The sequence below is a fragment of the Alosa pseudoharengus genome, unplaced genomic scaffold, assembly GCF_046254945.1.
Source record: "Alosa pseudoharengus isolate Yale_2024_CS ecotype anadromous, Long Island Sound unplaced genomic scaffold, YU_APseudo_1.1 YU_APseudo_1.1_scf_3, whole genome shotgun sequence".
Lineage (NCBI taxonomy): Eukaryota > Metazoa > Chordata > Actinopteri > Clupeiformes > Clupeidae > Alosa > Alosa pseudoharengus.
The window spans coordinates 46,040,026-46,055,789 of record NW_027468718.1 but is presented as its reverse complement, the minus strand read 5'-3'; the positions used below and the strand labels follow the sequence as shown (position 1 = coordinate 46,055,789).

Sequence of the window (15,764 nt, the reverse complement as noted above, 5' to 3'; positions counted from 1 at the left end):
TCTTTTTTGGTCACCTTTTGTTTAAGAGTTGTTTTGAAGATGACGGGGTCAACCTAGAGGTGGAGTGTGGGGAAAGGATTTCAGCAATGTAGGGGGTTGCTAAGCCATTTATAAACAAAAGAGCTTTAAAAACAAAAAGTAAAATCTTAAAATCAAATATAGCTGCAAGCAGCAATGAGGTTGCTAAGCAGGCAGTTCAGCAGTCCCGCCCCGCCCTTGCACGCACGCACAACCCAAGATTGGCTGAGTTACAAGGTCAAGTTTCACATCAAAACATAACTGATTTTGTGGGGCTGAACCAGGGCTGAGTGTTGCCGCCCCCTCCCCCAGCCAGCCCGCCCCCCAATAATCGCCCCTGCCCATCCCACCCGCCCCACCCTTGCACGCACGAATTAGAATGAACTGGATGGAACTTGCTGTCATCAGTTTCACATCAAAAATAAAAGATCAACTGAGATATGATCACACTTGCTGTGATTTAAACATTTAGGTCAAAAATTGACGTCATAGGGTTTGTTGAACTCTGCTTGGTCCAAGGATTCCAACGATACTTCATTTCGGGTCAACAGGTCAAAAGTAACGTCCGTGAACACACGTCCAACTTTGGCCTGTTGGTGGCGCTAGAGCGCTCGAGGTGCTGGCATGAAACTTGGTGAAATTAATTATTGGACTGTCCCCAGTGTGCCAAATTGTGCAACATTTTACCAGATGGTTCTATGGGCTGCCATTGACTTCCATTGCAAAATAATACATAGCATCTACAGGCTAAAATGCATTTTTGCGAATTACAGATGTAATAGAGGTTTGAAGGTCACCAAATTTCATGAGCGTCCTCCCGATGGGTCCTAAGGACAATGTACTAAGTTTGGTTTTGATACATGAAAGCGTTGCTGAGATATGAGCTCACTTCCTGTTTGGCGGCTTCGCCGCAAATTTCGATTGGCTGTTACAGGTGAACGCTTCTGTCAATTGTTCCAGAAAAAAATTGACTGATAAGGCACGGTCTGAAGATGATCTGTGCCAATTTTGGTGAAAATCAGATGAAATTTGTGACCTGCGAAAACATTTAAATGTTTTTGATTAAATCCAATATGGTGGTTGAATCAATTATGTTGATGTCACAAGTTTGCCTGTGTTGGCCTAAGGACCTCCCACAGTATTACCAGATACCACTAGTAGGTTTTAAATCCAACCGCATCAACAGCTACAGGCCAAAATACATTTTTGCTAATTGCAGCGCCCCCTTGAGGTCAAAGGTCACCAACTTTTTTGAGCACCCTCCTCACTGGGTCAGTAGTCTATATACTACATGACAGGGTTGCTGAGATATGAGCTCACTTCCTGTTTGGCGGCCTCTCCACAAATTTCAATTGGCTGTTATGGGAGAACAGTTTTAGTTCCGAAGACGAAAATCCATACCTTTTGTGCGGCTTGGTCTGAAGATCATATGTACTAAGTTTTGTGAAAATCGGACAAACTATGTGAGAGGTGAAACTTTTTAAAGGTTTTTTAAAAAATCCAAAATGGCGGAAAATCCAACATGGCGGAAAATGACATCATAGGGTGCGTTGAACTCAGCTTGGTCCAAGGATTCCAATGCTACCTCATTTTTGACAATCAGGTCAACAGGTCAATGTGCGTGAACGCACATCGAACTTTGGCCTGTTGGTGGCGCTAGAGGTGCCGACATGAAACTTGGTGAAATTAATCATGGGACTGTCCCTAATCGGTGTGCCAAATTTCACAACTTTTCACCAGACGGTTCTATGGGCTGCCATAGACTCACATTATGCAAGCGTAATAATAAGAAAAGGTAGAATCACTATGGGTTGCCTCGCAGCTTCGCTGCTTGGCCCCCAATTCTAAATTTAACAGGAAGCCAGTGCAGCTGAGCCAGGACTGGTGTGATGTGCTCTCTCTTTTTAGTACCCGTAAGCAATCTGGCTGCTGCATTCTGGACCATCTGTAATTTATAAATGTTGAATTGGGTCAGCCCTGTGTATAAAATATGGCAATAATCGAGTCTGGAGGTAATAAAAGCATGTATACGGGGTTTCAAGGTCGTTTTGGGATAAAAAGAGAGCTATCCAGCATGACACCAAGATTTCTAACCATGGAGTGCACATTGTTTGAGAGCGGACCAACTGAGGCTGGTGACAGAGGAGAAGGGACCAAATATATACTTCGGTTTTGCTGTCGTTGAGTTGTAAGAAATTGCAGGCCATCCAAAATTTAATGTCATTGAGGCAGCTATGCAGTTTATTTAATAAACATGGGGTCTGAGGAGCAACTGGGAGATAGATCTGGGTATCATCAGCATAGCAGTGGTATTGGATGCCATATTTATCAAAAATGGAACTTAGGGGCAACATGTATAGAGAGAAGAGGAAGGGGGCCAAGGATTGAACCTTGGGGGACCCCACATTTCATAGTAGCAGATGAAGATGAATGATTTCCCAACTTGACAGAAAAAGTCCTATCTTTGAGGTATGAGGTGAACCAGGTTAGTACAGTGCCCTGCAGACCAACTCTGTGTTCCAGCCTGCGCAGCAAGATACCATTGTCAATGGTGTCAAATGCAGCACTAAGATCTAATAAAACTAAGATGGCACAGGAACCATAGTCGGTGCAGAGCAGAATGTCATGTTAAGCGATCATGCATGTCCTGTAGGCTAATAAACCAGTACAGGGCCCCCTCTCTCTGCTTTGTGATCTGTTTCTAACTTGGCCCGGTGTTATAGGCTATTGGTATTTATTTACAAACCATGAACATAACCTACAAAGGGCACCCTCACCCTATAACCTCCATAATAATTTACTCATAACTTGTATAGCCTAATAATGCAATTAAAGTGCATAGTCTACATTAATGTTTAGCATTCATTATTATGACTTTGAACAGATGGGATTGGTTCAAACACACACTGCATGTCAGCCTGTATTGGTCCCCTGACACCCATACATGTTGTTTTCTTTCCAGGAAGAACTCAGGATTAAACTGCCGCTCCTGGAGAAGAAACTTGAAGACTTCAACCTTGCAACACTCACCTGTAATGAAACTCTAGAGTACATAAAGGTAGGACTTGGGGTGGTGGTGGTCAGGTGGTTTGGGATCTGGCACTCCAGGAGGTTGTTTTTTCAGTCCCAGAATGTATCACCATGTTGTGTCCCTGGACATGGTGTAACGGTAGCCAACTGGTACAGTAGTGATCTGAATACCCAGAAGCTCGCATCATGCTGAACGAACTTCTGGGCCAAAACCTTCACAACCGGAAAACAGCTATTCAGAGACGCCACTGATCTCACTTCCATTGTGTTCATGGACAAATGTTCCTACTGAAACCAGTGTGAAATGGCTGCTGATACAAACGTAATTGAAGCATGTTTAGAGTCGATTTTTGAAGAAATTGAAGTTCATAACAACATTTGCTTTAAAGGAACCATATGTAAGATTGTGGCCAAAACTGGTACTGCAATCACTTTCAAATTACTGTAGAGAGGTGTATCCCCTCCCCCTCCCCCCTGCTTCGAGGTTGCCAACCCGGATGCCGAAACACTACTGACTTTGTGATTAGTAGATAAGTGGAGGGTGGCGCATCAGGGCCTGTACTACGAAGGGAGCTTAACCTACCCAGATGTAACCCAGGGTTACTTTGTTAAACCGGGGTTGACAAAACCTGGTTATCTTTAGTGGTGTTAATCGGTACTACGACGCTGATTATGAAGTTGATTTGTTGAGCCGGGGTTAACCTCATTGGAGTTTGTGCGCGTTCACATAAAAGGGGCGGGTTGCAGCGCAAATCACCACTTTCAGTGATGACGCGTTCACCTTATTTTACAGATGAGGAATGCACAATTATTATGACAACTTATGAGGAATTAAAACCCACTCTACGACAAAAATCAAATACGTCGGCCAGTGAACAAAGCAAGGCAAGGCTGTTGGCAACGTATTGCAGATCGGGTAGCCAAAATGCCTAAAAGTAAAGTTTTATGTCCACATGTTCTTCAAATACGGAGGATTAATAGCTTGCGGAATGTATTTAATGAGTTTAAATCATTAAATTGCTTATTTATTTTGAGTTCATAGAAATGCCTACAGATGCAACACAATTTAGAAGTGGGCATATAGATTACAGTAATAAGGATAATTGAATGTTTAAGTAGCCCCATTGACTGATTTAGTGTATGCCTAATCCTGTGAACATTTCAGATGCAACACCATTGCCAAATGCACATGGCAGCAGGTGAAAATGAAACACAAACACATTATTCAGAATAGTGGTTTATATAGTCATAGCTTGCATTAATATTTCTTAATTATGAAAACATGTAGGCCTATGCTTATAGCCTTCACTTGGCCTCTGTTTTACAGCTAACAAGAAAAAGGTGTCTTTGAACACTACTGTAAGGCACCAGAGTGTTTTACAGTAGCAGAGGAGTTTGCCATCGCAAATAATAGTGGAAGGCCGATTATGGAGGGGGTTGAGGGAGGCATTCGGTCGGATTCTGGTGCTGTGGAAATGTGTAGCCTTTATGTGCAGGGTACAGTAATATGACATTCAATTCAATACGTTTGTAAAAATGGTGATTTTTATTTATTAGGCCTACTATATGTCCGATTTATTCTTGCTCAGATGTTCAGCATACTGTGGGCCTATGTCCGATTTATTTTCGGACATACAGTAGGCTATTCTTGTTCAGATGTTCAGCATCACCAATGGAATACATGAATGTCCACGTACGGGCATTGCTATGAGACGTCTTCCTAGATCATCTGACAAAGATAACGAATTCCCTCGGATGACAATCTATATCTTCATAGAGAATATCGTCCGGGTAGGCTATATATATTTTCTGGCGGTCTCTAAAACCCCTCGCCCTGCGAAGAGAGTCCCTCACGATTTGCGCTCCAATGTCGTATGGATCATCCAGGTACGCCGACATGTCTCGGGAGAAATTGTTAGTGGAGGGGTGGTACTTATAAAGGGTGTGGTTAACAGAAACCTCGGGTTAACCAAGAACATAACCTGGTCGGAGCAGGTTTGAGATGCAGCGTAAATTGCCATGGCAGCATACCTCGGTTAAAACCTATCCACCTTTCGTAGTACGGGTTAATCAGGAAGTTACGCCACACGTGATCAAGTTACTCTCGAAGTTACCCAGATAAGCCAGTAACCCCGCTTCGTAGTACAGGCCCCAGGCCAAAACACAACATGACATGACAAAACACAACATCAACATCAGTTGAGGGCTGCAACTTTACTTTAAAAATGACAATGGCTGGACTACTGTTGTCAGTGATGTTGTATTTGAAATGAACATGATTTCTTAATGTCTAGTGACATATCAGGGCCATTTTATGATTAATTGAAATTCATTTCTTACATATGGTTCCTTTAAACCTCTGCAGAAGTTATGTCTCATTTGCCTAAGCAAAGGCTAACCAGAGATGGCAACAAAGGCAAACTAAACGCCATCATTTTGGTTGTTAGTTCGCTGTCGGCGGTATTTTCATGAAACACCCAGTACATGTGCATACTCACAAGGTCTGCCACCTCTCTGCGATTGGCTATTGAAAAAAGCTTTGTTTGAAATCAGAGACATTCCCCCCGCCATTTTCCCCTGAATCCAGGCATATTCCTCTAGACTAGTACAGTAGTGGTGCAGTATAATGTATAAACCTCAATCCCAACACCTTAAAGTGTTACTCCGGAGTACAACCTACAGTGCCCTCCAGAGTTATTGGTACCCCTGGTAAAGTTAACTAAAAACAGTTATGAAAAAAAAATCACAATACAAAATAAACAATGAAAACAATGAGCAACATTTTTATTTATTCTGAGCAAATGTATTCTGAGAAACAAAAATACCTCATAAAGAAATAGATATTTTTTAATTATTGGCAACCCTGCCTGCATTGTAATACCTTGTTAAGCCTTCCTTTGCCAATATAACAGCTCATAATGTGCAGCTTATTATATTCTCCTGTGACATCCCATAAAGTTGGAGAATACAAAGAAAGAGATTTGAGAGCATTCCTCTATAGAGAAGAAGGAGATGTATGTATAGATACAAAATCCAGATTCCTGAGGGGTATTTCACAAAGGCAGAATTAAGACATCCAAGATAAGTGACACATTTTAAGATTTTAAAAGAACCTACCATTTCTAGGTTTAAAGTCTAGCATACAATGGTAGGTTCTCTGAATATAGTTGAAAGCTGCACAACTATGCTAATTAGTGTTTAATGTCTATAATTTTGTGAAGAATAGTCCTTGAGTGTGGTAGGCACTTGCACTGGGTGTATTGGAGTCTTGTGTCTAACCACTGTTGTATTGTGAAAAAAATCATATATTATCTGCAAGGAAGATCGTGCATTTGACTGATCTAGTGGCACTAGATGTCAAACTTACAATTGCACAAAATTTACTTTGTAAATTCTCTTTTGTGTCTTTACAACCAATCTGCATGTGTTTCACAACTCAGATCACACTTTTGGTGAGGCTTCATAAATGGCACCTGAAGATTTGACACCAAGACCCCGTTTACACGAGCATGTGTATTTTTATAAACGAAGACATTTTCCTACGTTTGAGCCTTTCATTTAGACGCAAACAGAGAATTCGCCCCGTAAAACGGTTATCCAAAAAAACTCCGGCCAAAGTGATTTTTTTTGGAAAACTTTGTTTATGCGTTTGGTTGTAAACTGTGGTAAACGGAGTTTTAGGCAGCCAACGTCACAGTATGCGACAGAAGTACACCAAATGTGCGACCAATGTTTACATTTACATGTTCTCACGTGCGACTTCAGAGGTCTGATTGGTTATCGTTAGACTGCCACTGTGGTTTGGCGTGCTCATGACAGCATGTATGTACACGGGTTCGTGTAAACACATTTTTAAAAAAAACGGTCTCCTGTAAATGCAGTTTTATTTGCAAACGTAGATGGCCAGATATTCGTTTAGGAAAATACCCTGCTTCGTGTAAACGTAGTCCAAAATGTTCCATTTTCTTGACATTTGAACTTTCAGCTCTCTAACGCCTCCCACACAGCTGCGTTCCGTCAACGCATGCCAGTGTTCCCGACGGTAGCTATGCAAATGACTTGAAGTAAAACTGTAATGTGATTGGTTGGTGCCGTCCGTAGATTGGCTTGATTGGCCGGTGCCGTCTGTCGGTGCAGCAACAGCTGAACTTCTCAACGCGAGCGGCGGGAGAAACGCGATGCAACGGACCCGCAATTCAGTTCGGCAACGGATGACGTGAGCCCATGTAAAGTGAATGGGATGCGTCTCCAGCAACGCAACGCACGCAGCTGTGTGTAGGAGCCGAAACACTTTAAAAGCCTAAAAATATATATTTTTAAAAAAGTTCCAGTGATGAAGGAAATGCTTTTGCCTTGCCCTGTCTAATCCTAAAACAATATTTAACTAAACCGTACACATTGGCTTTAAATTCACAAGGTAAAAGTGAAGAAATAGCCAAGGCAGAAACATGATAGGGAACAGTTGAGACAATGATTACTCTAATAAGCAGATTCAGGTGAGGGGCGGAGACAAGGAAACAACGAGCCAAAACACGTGGCTAAATCAGCACATGGTATAAGTAGTGCTAAACAAATGTCCATAGGAAGCCAGGAAAATATCAATCATCCTCAGCCATAAAAACCATGTTTGATACCTTAATCGATATAGTTTGAATCAATGTACCAACACATTATTTTGAGCATATACTAATGAAAACATTATTTTTAGTGCTATGATTGTCATACATGGGGAATATGCACAGGGTGCGATTTGTAGGGGGGGATGGTGAGGATTTCCCCCCCTCTGGTTTTCCTATCCCTACCTCTGCTAAATTATTTTTATCGTCGGGGGGGACAACATTTATCCCCCTCTGCCCCTCATATTGATTAATGCTACTTCATATAAGTACAGCGCTGCAACGTGAGAACAGTCTAGTAGGCTAGCCTACATAATAATCTGACTTTAGAAACGCACCGTCACCGTCAGCACTGATGCTGCTGACAAAGTGGCTGCGTGATAACTTAATTTGGCCTTGATCGTGCAGGACATTTCAGAATGTCAAGTGTGTAATCCATCATAAATGGCTAGGTTCAATGGAAAAGTTAGCTAGACAAATGAAAGAAAATGAGAAGGATTCAGTGAAGCATAATAATTTTTTAGAACCTTCAAAATTAGAAAACTGATGCAACTGAGATGGAGGACAACTGCACGTAGAGTAGAACGTAGGCCTATTGTCCGAAGGAACTTACATTAAATGAGGAGATATTTGCTGAATGTCACAAAAAGTGTTACAGAAATTGCTTGGCATCGCTTATTCAATGGCTCTCTACCGAAACACCTGTAGTTTGCAGAGGACGAACGAGAAAGCACTCGTTTGATAAATCAGCCAGTAGTGGACAAATAACTTTTAGAAATAATCTGTACTGCAAAAACGAATGTTGGTGGGTATTTAAACTATCTAGCGGGTGTTTTAACAGCTGCAAGAAATAGAAGCTTCATGGTCTTTATGTTCTGGTTCGTAAATTGCCCTATAACTTTACTCTCCAAACTCTTCACTGCACTGTAGGCAACTGACAGTATGATAGGCTATTTATTTTCTGTAGGCTACAATAAACACATTTATTTTTTCAACTTTTGCAATATTACGCACTTGGCTACTGAACGCAAATCAGCAGGAGAGAGAATGAATGCATTCATGTAGCGCAATGTGTAGGCTATTTGGTTACCAACTAACACTGTTAGCCAATTCACTAACTTAAGACTTCAGTGCCATACAACGTTTTTTTACACAACAAATACAGAAAGGATGGAGGCAGCAAAAGTAGAGAAGTCATTTCAGATGGGGCAAGAACAAGGTGAATTTGTATGCTTGTCAAAACGTAGTCCTACCCTGCATTAGAGGAGCTGATCATCATACCAAGCACACTCGCTGTTTAAAGTCATATACCACGGTAAACTAAAACTAAAATGTTACAAAGGTGGCAAAAATAATATAGGGTATTATTAGCCATGACATTACTAGGCTATGAATCGTTCGTTCATTTAAAAAAAATAAAAATTTTGTGGGGGGGGGGTTTACAAACTTATTCAAAATCATCCCCCCCTCTGGTTTTTACACAAATCGCACCCTGAATATGCACTTCAAAAAACGTATTTTTTTCATGTTTGATGCTCTATAAATTATATATTTCCATTTATTTTAGATATGCAACCTAGTTAGTAAGGAAGTACTAAAACAGTAGTATTATATAAATAAATGCAAAACTTCTGAAGGGATTCATTGTGAAGATATTGTGGTCAAAACATACTTACATTTTTCATAAATGCAATTTTCAGCAAGTCATAGCTTGACAAATATTTAAAGTATTTCAGAAGTTGAAGACAATTAACATAGTAGAATATTCCCTGAAAATGTCAAGAATCTAGCATGAATTGTTCAAGAGTAATGACTAAAGGAACTTAGTCATTTTAAAAAGACTTTTAAAGGCAATTTCAGACTCATGAGCCTGTTTTTTAAGCTTCCATATCTCAGACAATAAAGTAGATACATGCTTAGAATTTTGCACAGTAGTTGCTGGGTATAATACCAATATTGACCTGAGGTTTGAAGAAAATCCAAGATGGTCAGGCGGGAATTTTTTCTATAATCTGTTGATTTGGCACAAAATAACCCTTAACTTATCTTGGCTGTTAGCCTGGGTGTTCCCATGCTGCCTTGCGCGCGAAGGCAGCCTGGAGACCATGGAGCAAATTTTCGCCTGAGATAGGGGACCAATCACAGAACAAGGGGGAAAGCAAGACGATGATGAGCTATGCACAGACGCATTTGATAGACATCCGTGGCACCCAATAAACTGATCTGGGCATTTTTTTCAAATACGAGAAAATGAACGTTTGGTTCTCAGACCACGTCTCATTGAGAAGTGGTGGCGCTAGCCAGGCTAAGCCTGGTCGGGACCAGGCTAGGTACAGAGAATAAATCCCCATGGTAACATATGTGCCATCTCTTTTCTGAAACCAAGTCAAGGCTAAATTCATCCAGGATAACCAAACAATCCCAGCTTAATCCCATATCTAGGTGTTGTGAAATACCCCTCTGGTTCTCACTTGTGCCTTCTCCTTTTTGACTCATCCCACTTTTTTTGGGAGTTTATATCAGGGCAAGGCACCTAACCCCTCACTGCTCCCCGAGCGCCGCTGTTGTTGCAGGCAGCTCACTGCGCCGGGATTAGTGTGTGCTTCACCTCACTGTGTGTTCACTGTGTGCTGAGTGTGTTTCACTAATTCACGGATTGGGATAAATGCAGAGACCAAATTTCCCTCACGGGATCAAAAGAGTATATATACTTATACTTATATATACTTATACTTATGAATTTTGCTCCATTGACTTGAATGATCCAATCATGATGAATGATGAGCTAAGTTTAAAGTCTTAAGTCTCACCAATGGGAATTTAGGAAAAGTCAATTTGCTAATGTAACACCATAGGCGAAACCGCAAACATTGATGAATTGAAACCATGTTATGATGTGATATTGCAGGTTCAGGCCCAAAAAACAGAGATGCAGATCAAACAGGAGTTTGAAAAGCTTCACCAGTTTTTACGAGATGAAGAGGCAGCTAGGATAGCTGCACTGAGGGAGGAAGATGAGAAGAGTCAGATGATGAAGGACAAGCTGGAGAAGATCAACAGTGAGATCTCATCTCTTTCAGACGCCATAGAGGAGGAGATTGGAGCTGATGACCTTACATTACTGCAGGTAGTGAACCTCTAACAGCTGGTCATACTCTACACACACACACACACACACATAGGCTATCCACATGTTCACAGACCTGTGGGGTATACTACGAAGCACGTTAGACATATCTAGGCTATGTAGACATATCAAGGCTTCACAAAGCCTTGACTCAGGGGTATACGTTAAGTGATACTACGATAGCAGTTATGTGATATATCTGTCAAACTAGGCTGTTAGCAATCTTGGTGTTGGGATGACGTTGGCCAATTGTGAAACGTGGAGACGCACAAGACCGCCTCTATTTAAAAACAATTCTTTCCGCATTCATGAGCGATAGCTTAATCTACAATGCGGTCATTTTTTGTGTCTAACCTATAACATCAAATAAATCAATTGTCATCAGTTGTTGTATGGTATGCACGTCCATAGTGGGATATTTACACGCACAGCACTATTAAAGCGCATTCTAGATCCAAAATGTTAGTAGAGGCGGAGCTCCACCTGTAAGATATATGACAGAATCCTACACGTGAGAGAACTTCGTTTTTAAGACAATTGATTGGTCAGTGGGCAGTAGATTACACGATTTGAGCTATAACTTAGCACATAACCTCCTCCCGACCAGGTTTGGTTGACAGCATAAGATACCATGGTGATATAGCGACACTAAAACAGATCCACTTTCGTGTCACAGCATACCCTGGCTTTGAGCGCAACATACCTCGCTAACCTCGTAATATACCCCACTGACTGTATGATGTGGAAAGCATTAACATTAGTTGATTTAGCTTTGATCCAAAGTGGCATCCAGATGAGTACTACTGACTTTAATTTTAGTACAATAGGAGACATTTCTGTAGATGCAGTGTTTCCCACATAATTGAATTATATTTGTGGTGGTGGGTTTGCAGAATTAACTTGAATGCAACAGTGTTTAGCAAATTAGCGCAGCATGGTTATGATGCTAACCAGATTTAAGCAAAATTTAGTACAACCTGGAAAATCATTGTGTGGTGGTCAATGTTGATATTGTGGTGGGCCGCCACAAATAAGTCAATGTTTGGGAAACACTGAGATGTAAATATTAGCTTTAGGCGGGAATCACATTAGCCAGCGGCAAGCGGCAGGTTTCCTATTGTTCTCTATGGTTCGGCAGCGGAATGGTGGCGCTAGCGTTGAGCAAGGTGAGCGTTTCAACTTCCAAAGCACAACGCAAGTGTATTCAATTGACAAACCGTTTGTGTTGCTTAGGAACGAGACAAAACGTTTTGCCGCTGCCGATTGCCACTGGCTAAGAGCTTCTACATACCTGACGCACCCGACCGGTAGCGCGACAACGTGACGTCAAAATGACGTAGATCTCTCTGGCGCGCCAGGGTTTTGGCCGTGTAGCACACTGTAGCGCACCACTCATTTTTTTTCAGACGAGCGCGACAAGGCGGAAACAGGAAGATGGACTAGTTCGAGGGCAAGCGAGTTGCAGTGTTTTGTTACAGTCGTGAATTTTTAATAGTTTGCTGGATAAGTTAACAAAGTTACCAGTGAGAGTTGCAACACATGGAATTAAGAGGAAAGAATAGAAACTATTTATTTTCAAACAAAGGATATCTATTAAGGCCTGAACAAAATCTCTTTCCACTTCAGGAAATTACACAAACTCAGCCAGCTGCTAGCTAGCTAGCCAGCTAACTAAACTGTTTAAATTATTAAAATTTCCCTCGGGATGACTAAAGTACCTATCTATATATCCATCTATCTATCTACCTGTGCACACACCTTGGAAACTACATGATAATGATGATGGTAGTTGTGAATAGTAGCAACCAAAGTCTGAAGTACCATCACAGAGGCTAGCTACTGGTGTTTCTTACTGCAGCTTCTTCTTCTGTGTAAGTAGTTAACGTTAGTCTTTTCACAACAGCGACACCTCTGTTCAGGAGAATATTGCAACTAGTGTCGCGACCACCACGCGCGAGTATAAATGGTTACGGCGCTTCTGTGACGTCACATTATCGCGCTACTGGTCGGGTGCGTCGAGTATGTGGCGCACTTAATGTGATCCTCGCCTTACATATACTATACAACACAAGATAACCAGAGGAGGAGGATGATGATAGAAAAAGACACAATCAATAGGATGTGTATGATGAGTGAGAGTAAATCGTGTTCGGTTTAGTACAGTAGAGGCAGAAGAGGAGATACTCTTTGATTAATTAGAGCAATGATTTCTAATCCATTTGCCCCTTATATTTTGTAGAACTACAACAGAACTGTGGCTAGGTGAGTGATCTTCCTGTGATAAAGATATCACATACAAAGCCTTACTGAAATGTAATCTTGAAATAAAATACAACTAAGTGACAGTGACACTTAAGGCTATATGCTGTTGTTATCATGTTGTCATGTAATTGTTTATTGGTGCCACAAACTGTCAAGTAGATGACCATCCACAACACCTTAATCCTGTGCATAGGGCTTAAAGTATTGCTTGTGCTGGAGGCAGGAAGAAATGTATCCTGCGAATCCAAACAAACAGCGTCACTGACTCGTGAATGTTCTTCCAGAGCCCAGAGTACACTGCAGTATCCAGGGGGGGTTTCAGGAGCTCTGATTAATGTCGCAAAGCACCTGCACAACCTGAAGTTCAGAGTCTGGGAGAAGATGCAATTTTCAGAGACTGTTCAATATAGTAAGTTCTGTTGTGTACATATTAGGGCTGGGCGATATGGCTGAAAACTGTATCATGATATAAGTATTTCATATCGGTCGATATCGGAAATTATTGATTTTTAAAAAAATCTATTTCATATAAGGACCAGAAGGGAAAAAAAGTTAAATTTAAAACACTTTTATTTTAAACTTAACCTTCCTCTGATTTTAATCACCTCAGTTGTCAACAGGTAAAATAAATAGCAACACAATCACGAAAAACACTCAAATAAATAAATGTGCACATAAGTCTGAATGAAAAGCAGCACTGGTTGAAGCCTGGAAATATTGTAAACAAAGTAGCTTAATTTGCTAGTTTATCATAGTCTACTGGTTAGACTGTTCAGTTTCCCCACGTGTGTTTAAGTTTCAAATGAATACTTTTTCTCCTTGAAACAGGCCGGTTTGAGTCTTGGAAAATACTTTTCCATTTGCATCGGGATTGAAATGATTAGAATTTAGCATTCAATTTGAACAGTTTTGAACAAATTCGTGTAGCGTGCTAATGATGCTAACCGGATTTAATAGCAATTTAGCCAGTCGTCTTGCACGATTGTGAATGTTTGGATTATGTGCATGCTGAGGAGGGATGCGCCTGTTGAGAGGTAGAGAGAGAGAGAGCCTGAGGTAGGCCTACTTCTATCGCCTACTCTGGTAGAGTTGCACAGCTACAATGCAAGATATATTTAGCCTATTTATTTATGGACAACTAAGGCGGGAGAACACCATCATCACTTTAGCTGTATTCTCATGTGTTCTCTCTCTTTCTCTTTCTCTTTATATGCAGTCCCTGTGACTTTGGATCCCAACACTGCACACCCACAACTCATTCTGTCTGAGGATCTGACCAGTATGAACTTCAGTTATGACAAACAGCAACTTCCTGATAACCCAGAGAGATTTGATGAATGGCTTAATGTTTTGGGTTCAGAAGGCTTTAACTCAGGGACTCACTGCTGGTATGTGGAGGTTGGGAACAGCACAAATTGGGAAATGGGTGTTGTGACCGAGTCAGCAAAGAGGAAGGGAGAGGTTTGTGAAGGGGGTGGGCTTTGGTTTTTGCACTATGATGATGGTGAATATGATGCCATTTCCTCTCCGCTGTCTAAGTCTTCAATTGAATTCCATGAAACTCCTATTATCACTGTGAGTCAGAATCCTCAGAGGATCAAAGTGCAGCTAGACTGGGACAAAGGAAAGCTGTCATTTTATGACTTTCATAACAGCACGCATATACATACTTTTACACACACTTTCACACAGAGAGTGTTTCCATTCTTTGGTTCTCAGAGTGAACACACCCCAATGAAAATCTTGCCCATGAAGTTTCAGATCAGAAGGAAAAGACTGACTGATGGCCATCATTTGTTGTAGGATAGGAGAGCATCCCAGTAGTTTCGTTGTGAGGAAAGAAAAGCATGATTTTGTTTTTCCTCAATCTTGAAGGGATAGGAACTTCCTGGTTTTGGCAATATTGTTGAGAGGAAAAATCTGTCTCTTACATATCCCGTACACATCCTTGTCTTTTACATGTCCTTTTACATGTATTGATCAGAAAGATATTTGAGTCTTGTGTGGATGTTGGAGAGATGCCATCAAGTGTGTGTAAATGGCTGAATAGTGTCAATCTCAAATGTTCCTGGCCTACAATAACCTCTGTTTAATATAGTTATGGTTTATGATTTGTTTGCTGTTATAATCTAATAAAATAATTCATTTCTAGTTTCCTTTTCTGGTAGTCATTTTAAAGACTCCAGATCTCTCCTGCATTCATCTCCAGAGAAAGTCTCTGCACAGACCACAGTGGTTACAGTATTCCAGATCGCTGTCTGTCCAGATGAGAACAGAAGGTGATGTGATTAAAGCTCCCGTCAGCGATCCTGCAGTTACATGTCGGTTTACATGTCTTGATCGGTAACTACACAAAGATCTTTGACACGTTGGGATGTTCCTGGCCTACAATCATAACCTCTGGTTTATTTAGTAATGGTTTATGATTTGTTCGCTGTTTCTGTATGCACAAATATCTTTGACTCGTGTGGATGTTCCTGGCCTACAAGCATAACCTCCATTTTATCTATTAATGATGTGTGATTTGGTGGATGCTTTGTTTGGTGCTTCTGTAATAGTAGTTAAACTAATAAAATAATTATCATTTCTCATTTAAGGACATGTGTCAGTTTCCTTTTCTGTCATTTTAAAGACTCTCATATCTCTCCTGCATTAATCTCTAGAAAAGGTCTCTGCACAGGTCACAGAGTTCATGATCACTGTTCAGATTT

At 41.0% G+C, this 15,764-nt stretch overlaps 2 protein-coding genes across 2 annotated transcripts in view; both read left to right on the top strand.

The window, feature by feature from the left end:
• The window catches only part of LOC143099963 (zinc-binding protein A33-like), a 45,103-nt gene that overhangs the window by 15,626 nt on the left and 13,713 nt on the right, over positions 1-15,764 (top strand). The gene's annotated exons all lie outside the window — the stretch shown is intronic.
• LOC143100947 (zinc-binding protein A33-like) lies at positions 839-15,540 on the top strand. Its single transcript, XM_076264537.1, has 6 exons — positions 839-856; positions 2,981-3,076; positions 10,573-10,791; positions 13,031-13,053; positions 13,338-13,462; positions 14,270-15,540. Exons 1-6 carry the CDS (start codon positions 839-841, stop codon positions 14,854-14,856), a joined length of 1,068 nt encoding a protein of 355 aa, XP_076120652.1. The 3' UTR covers positions 14,857-15,540.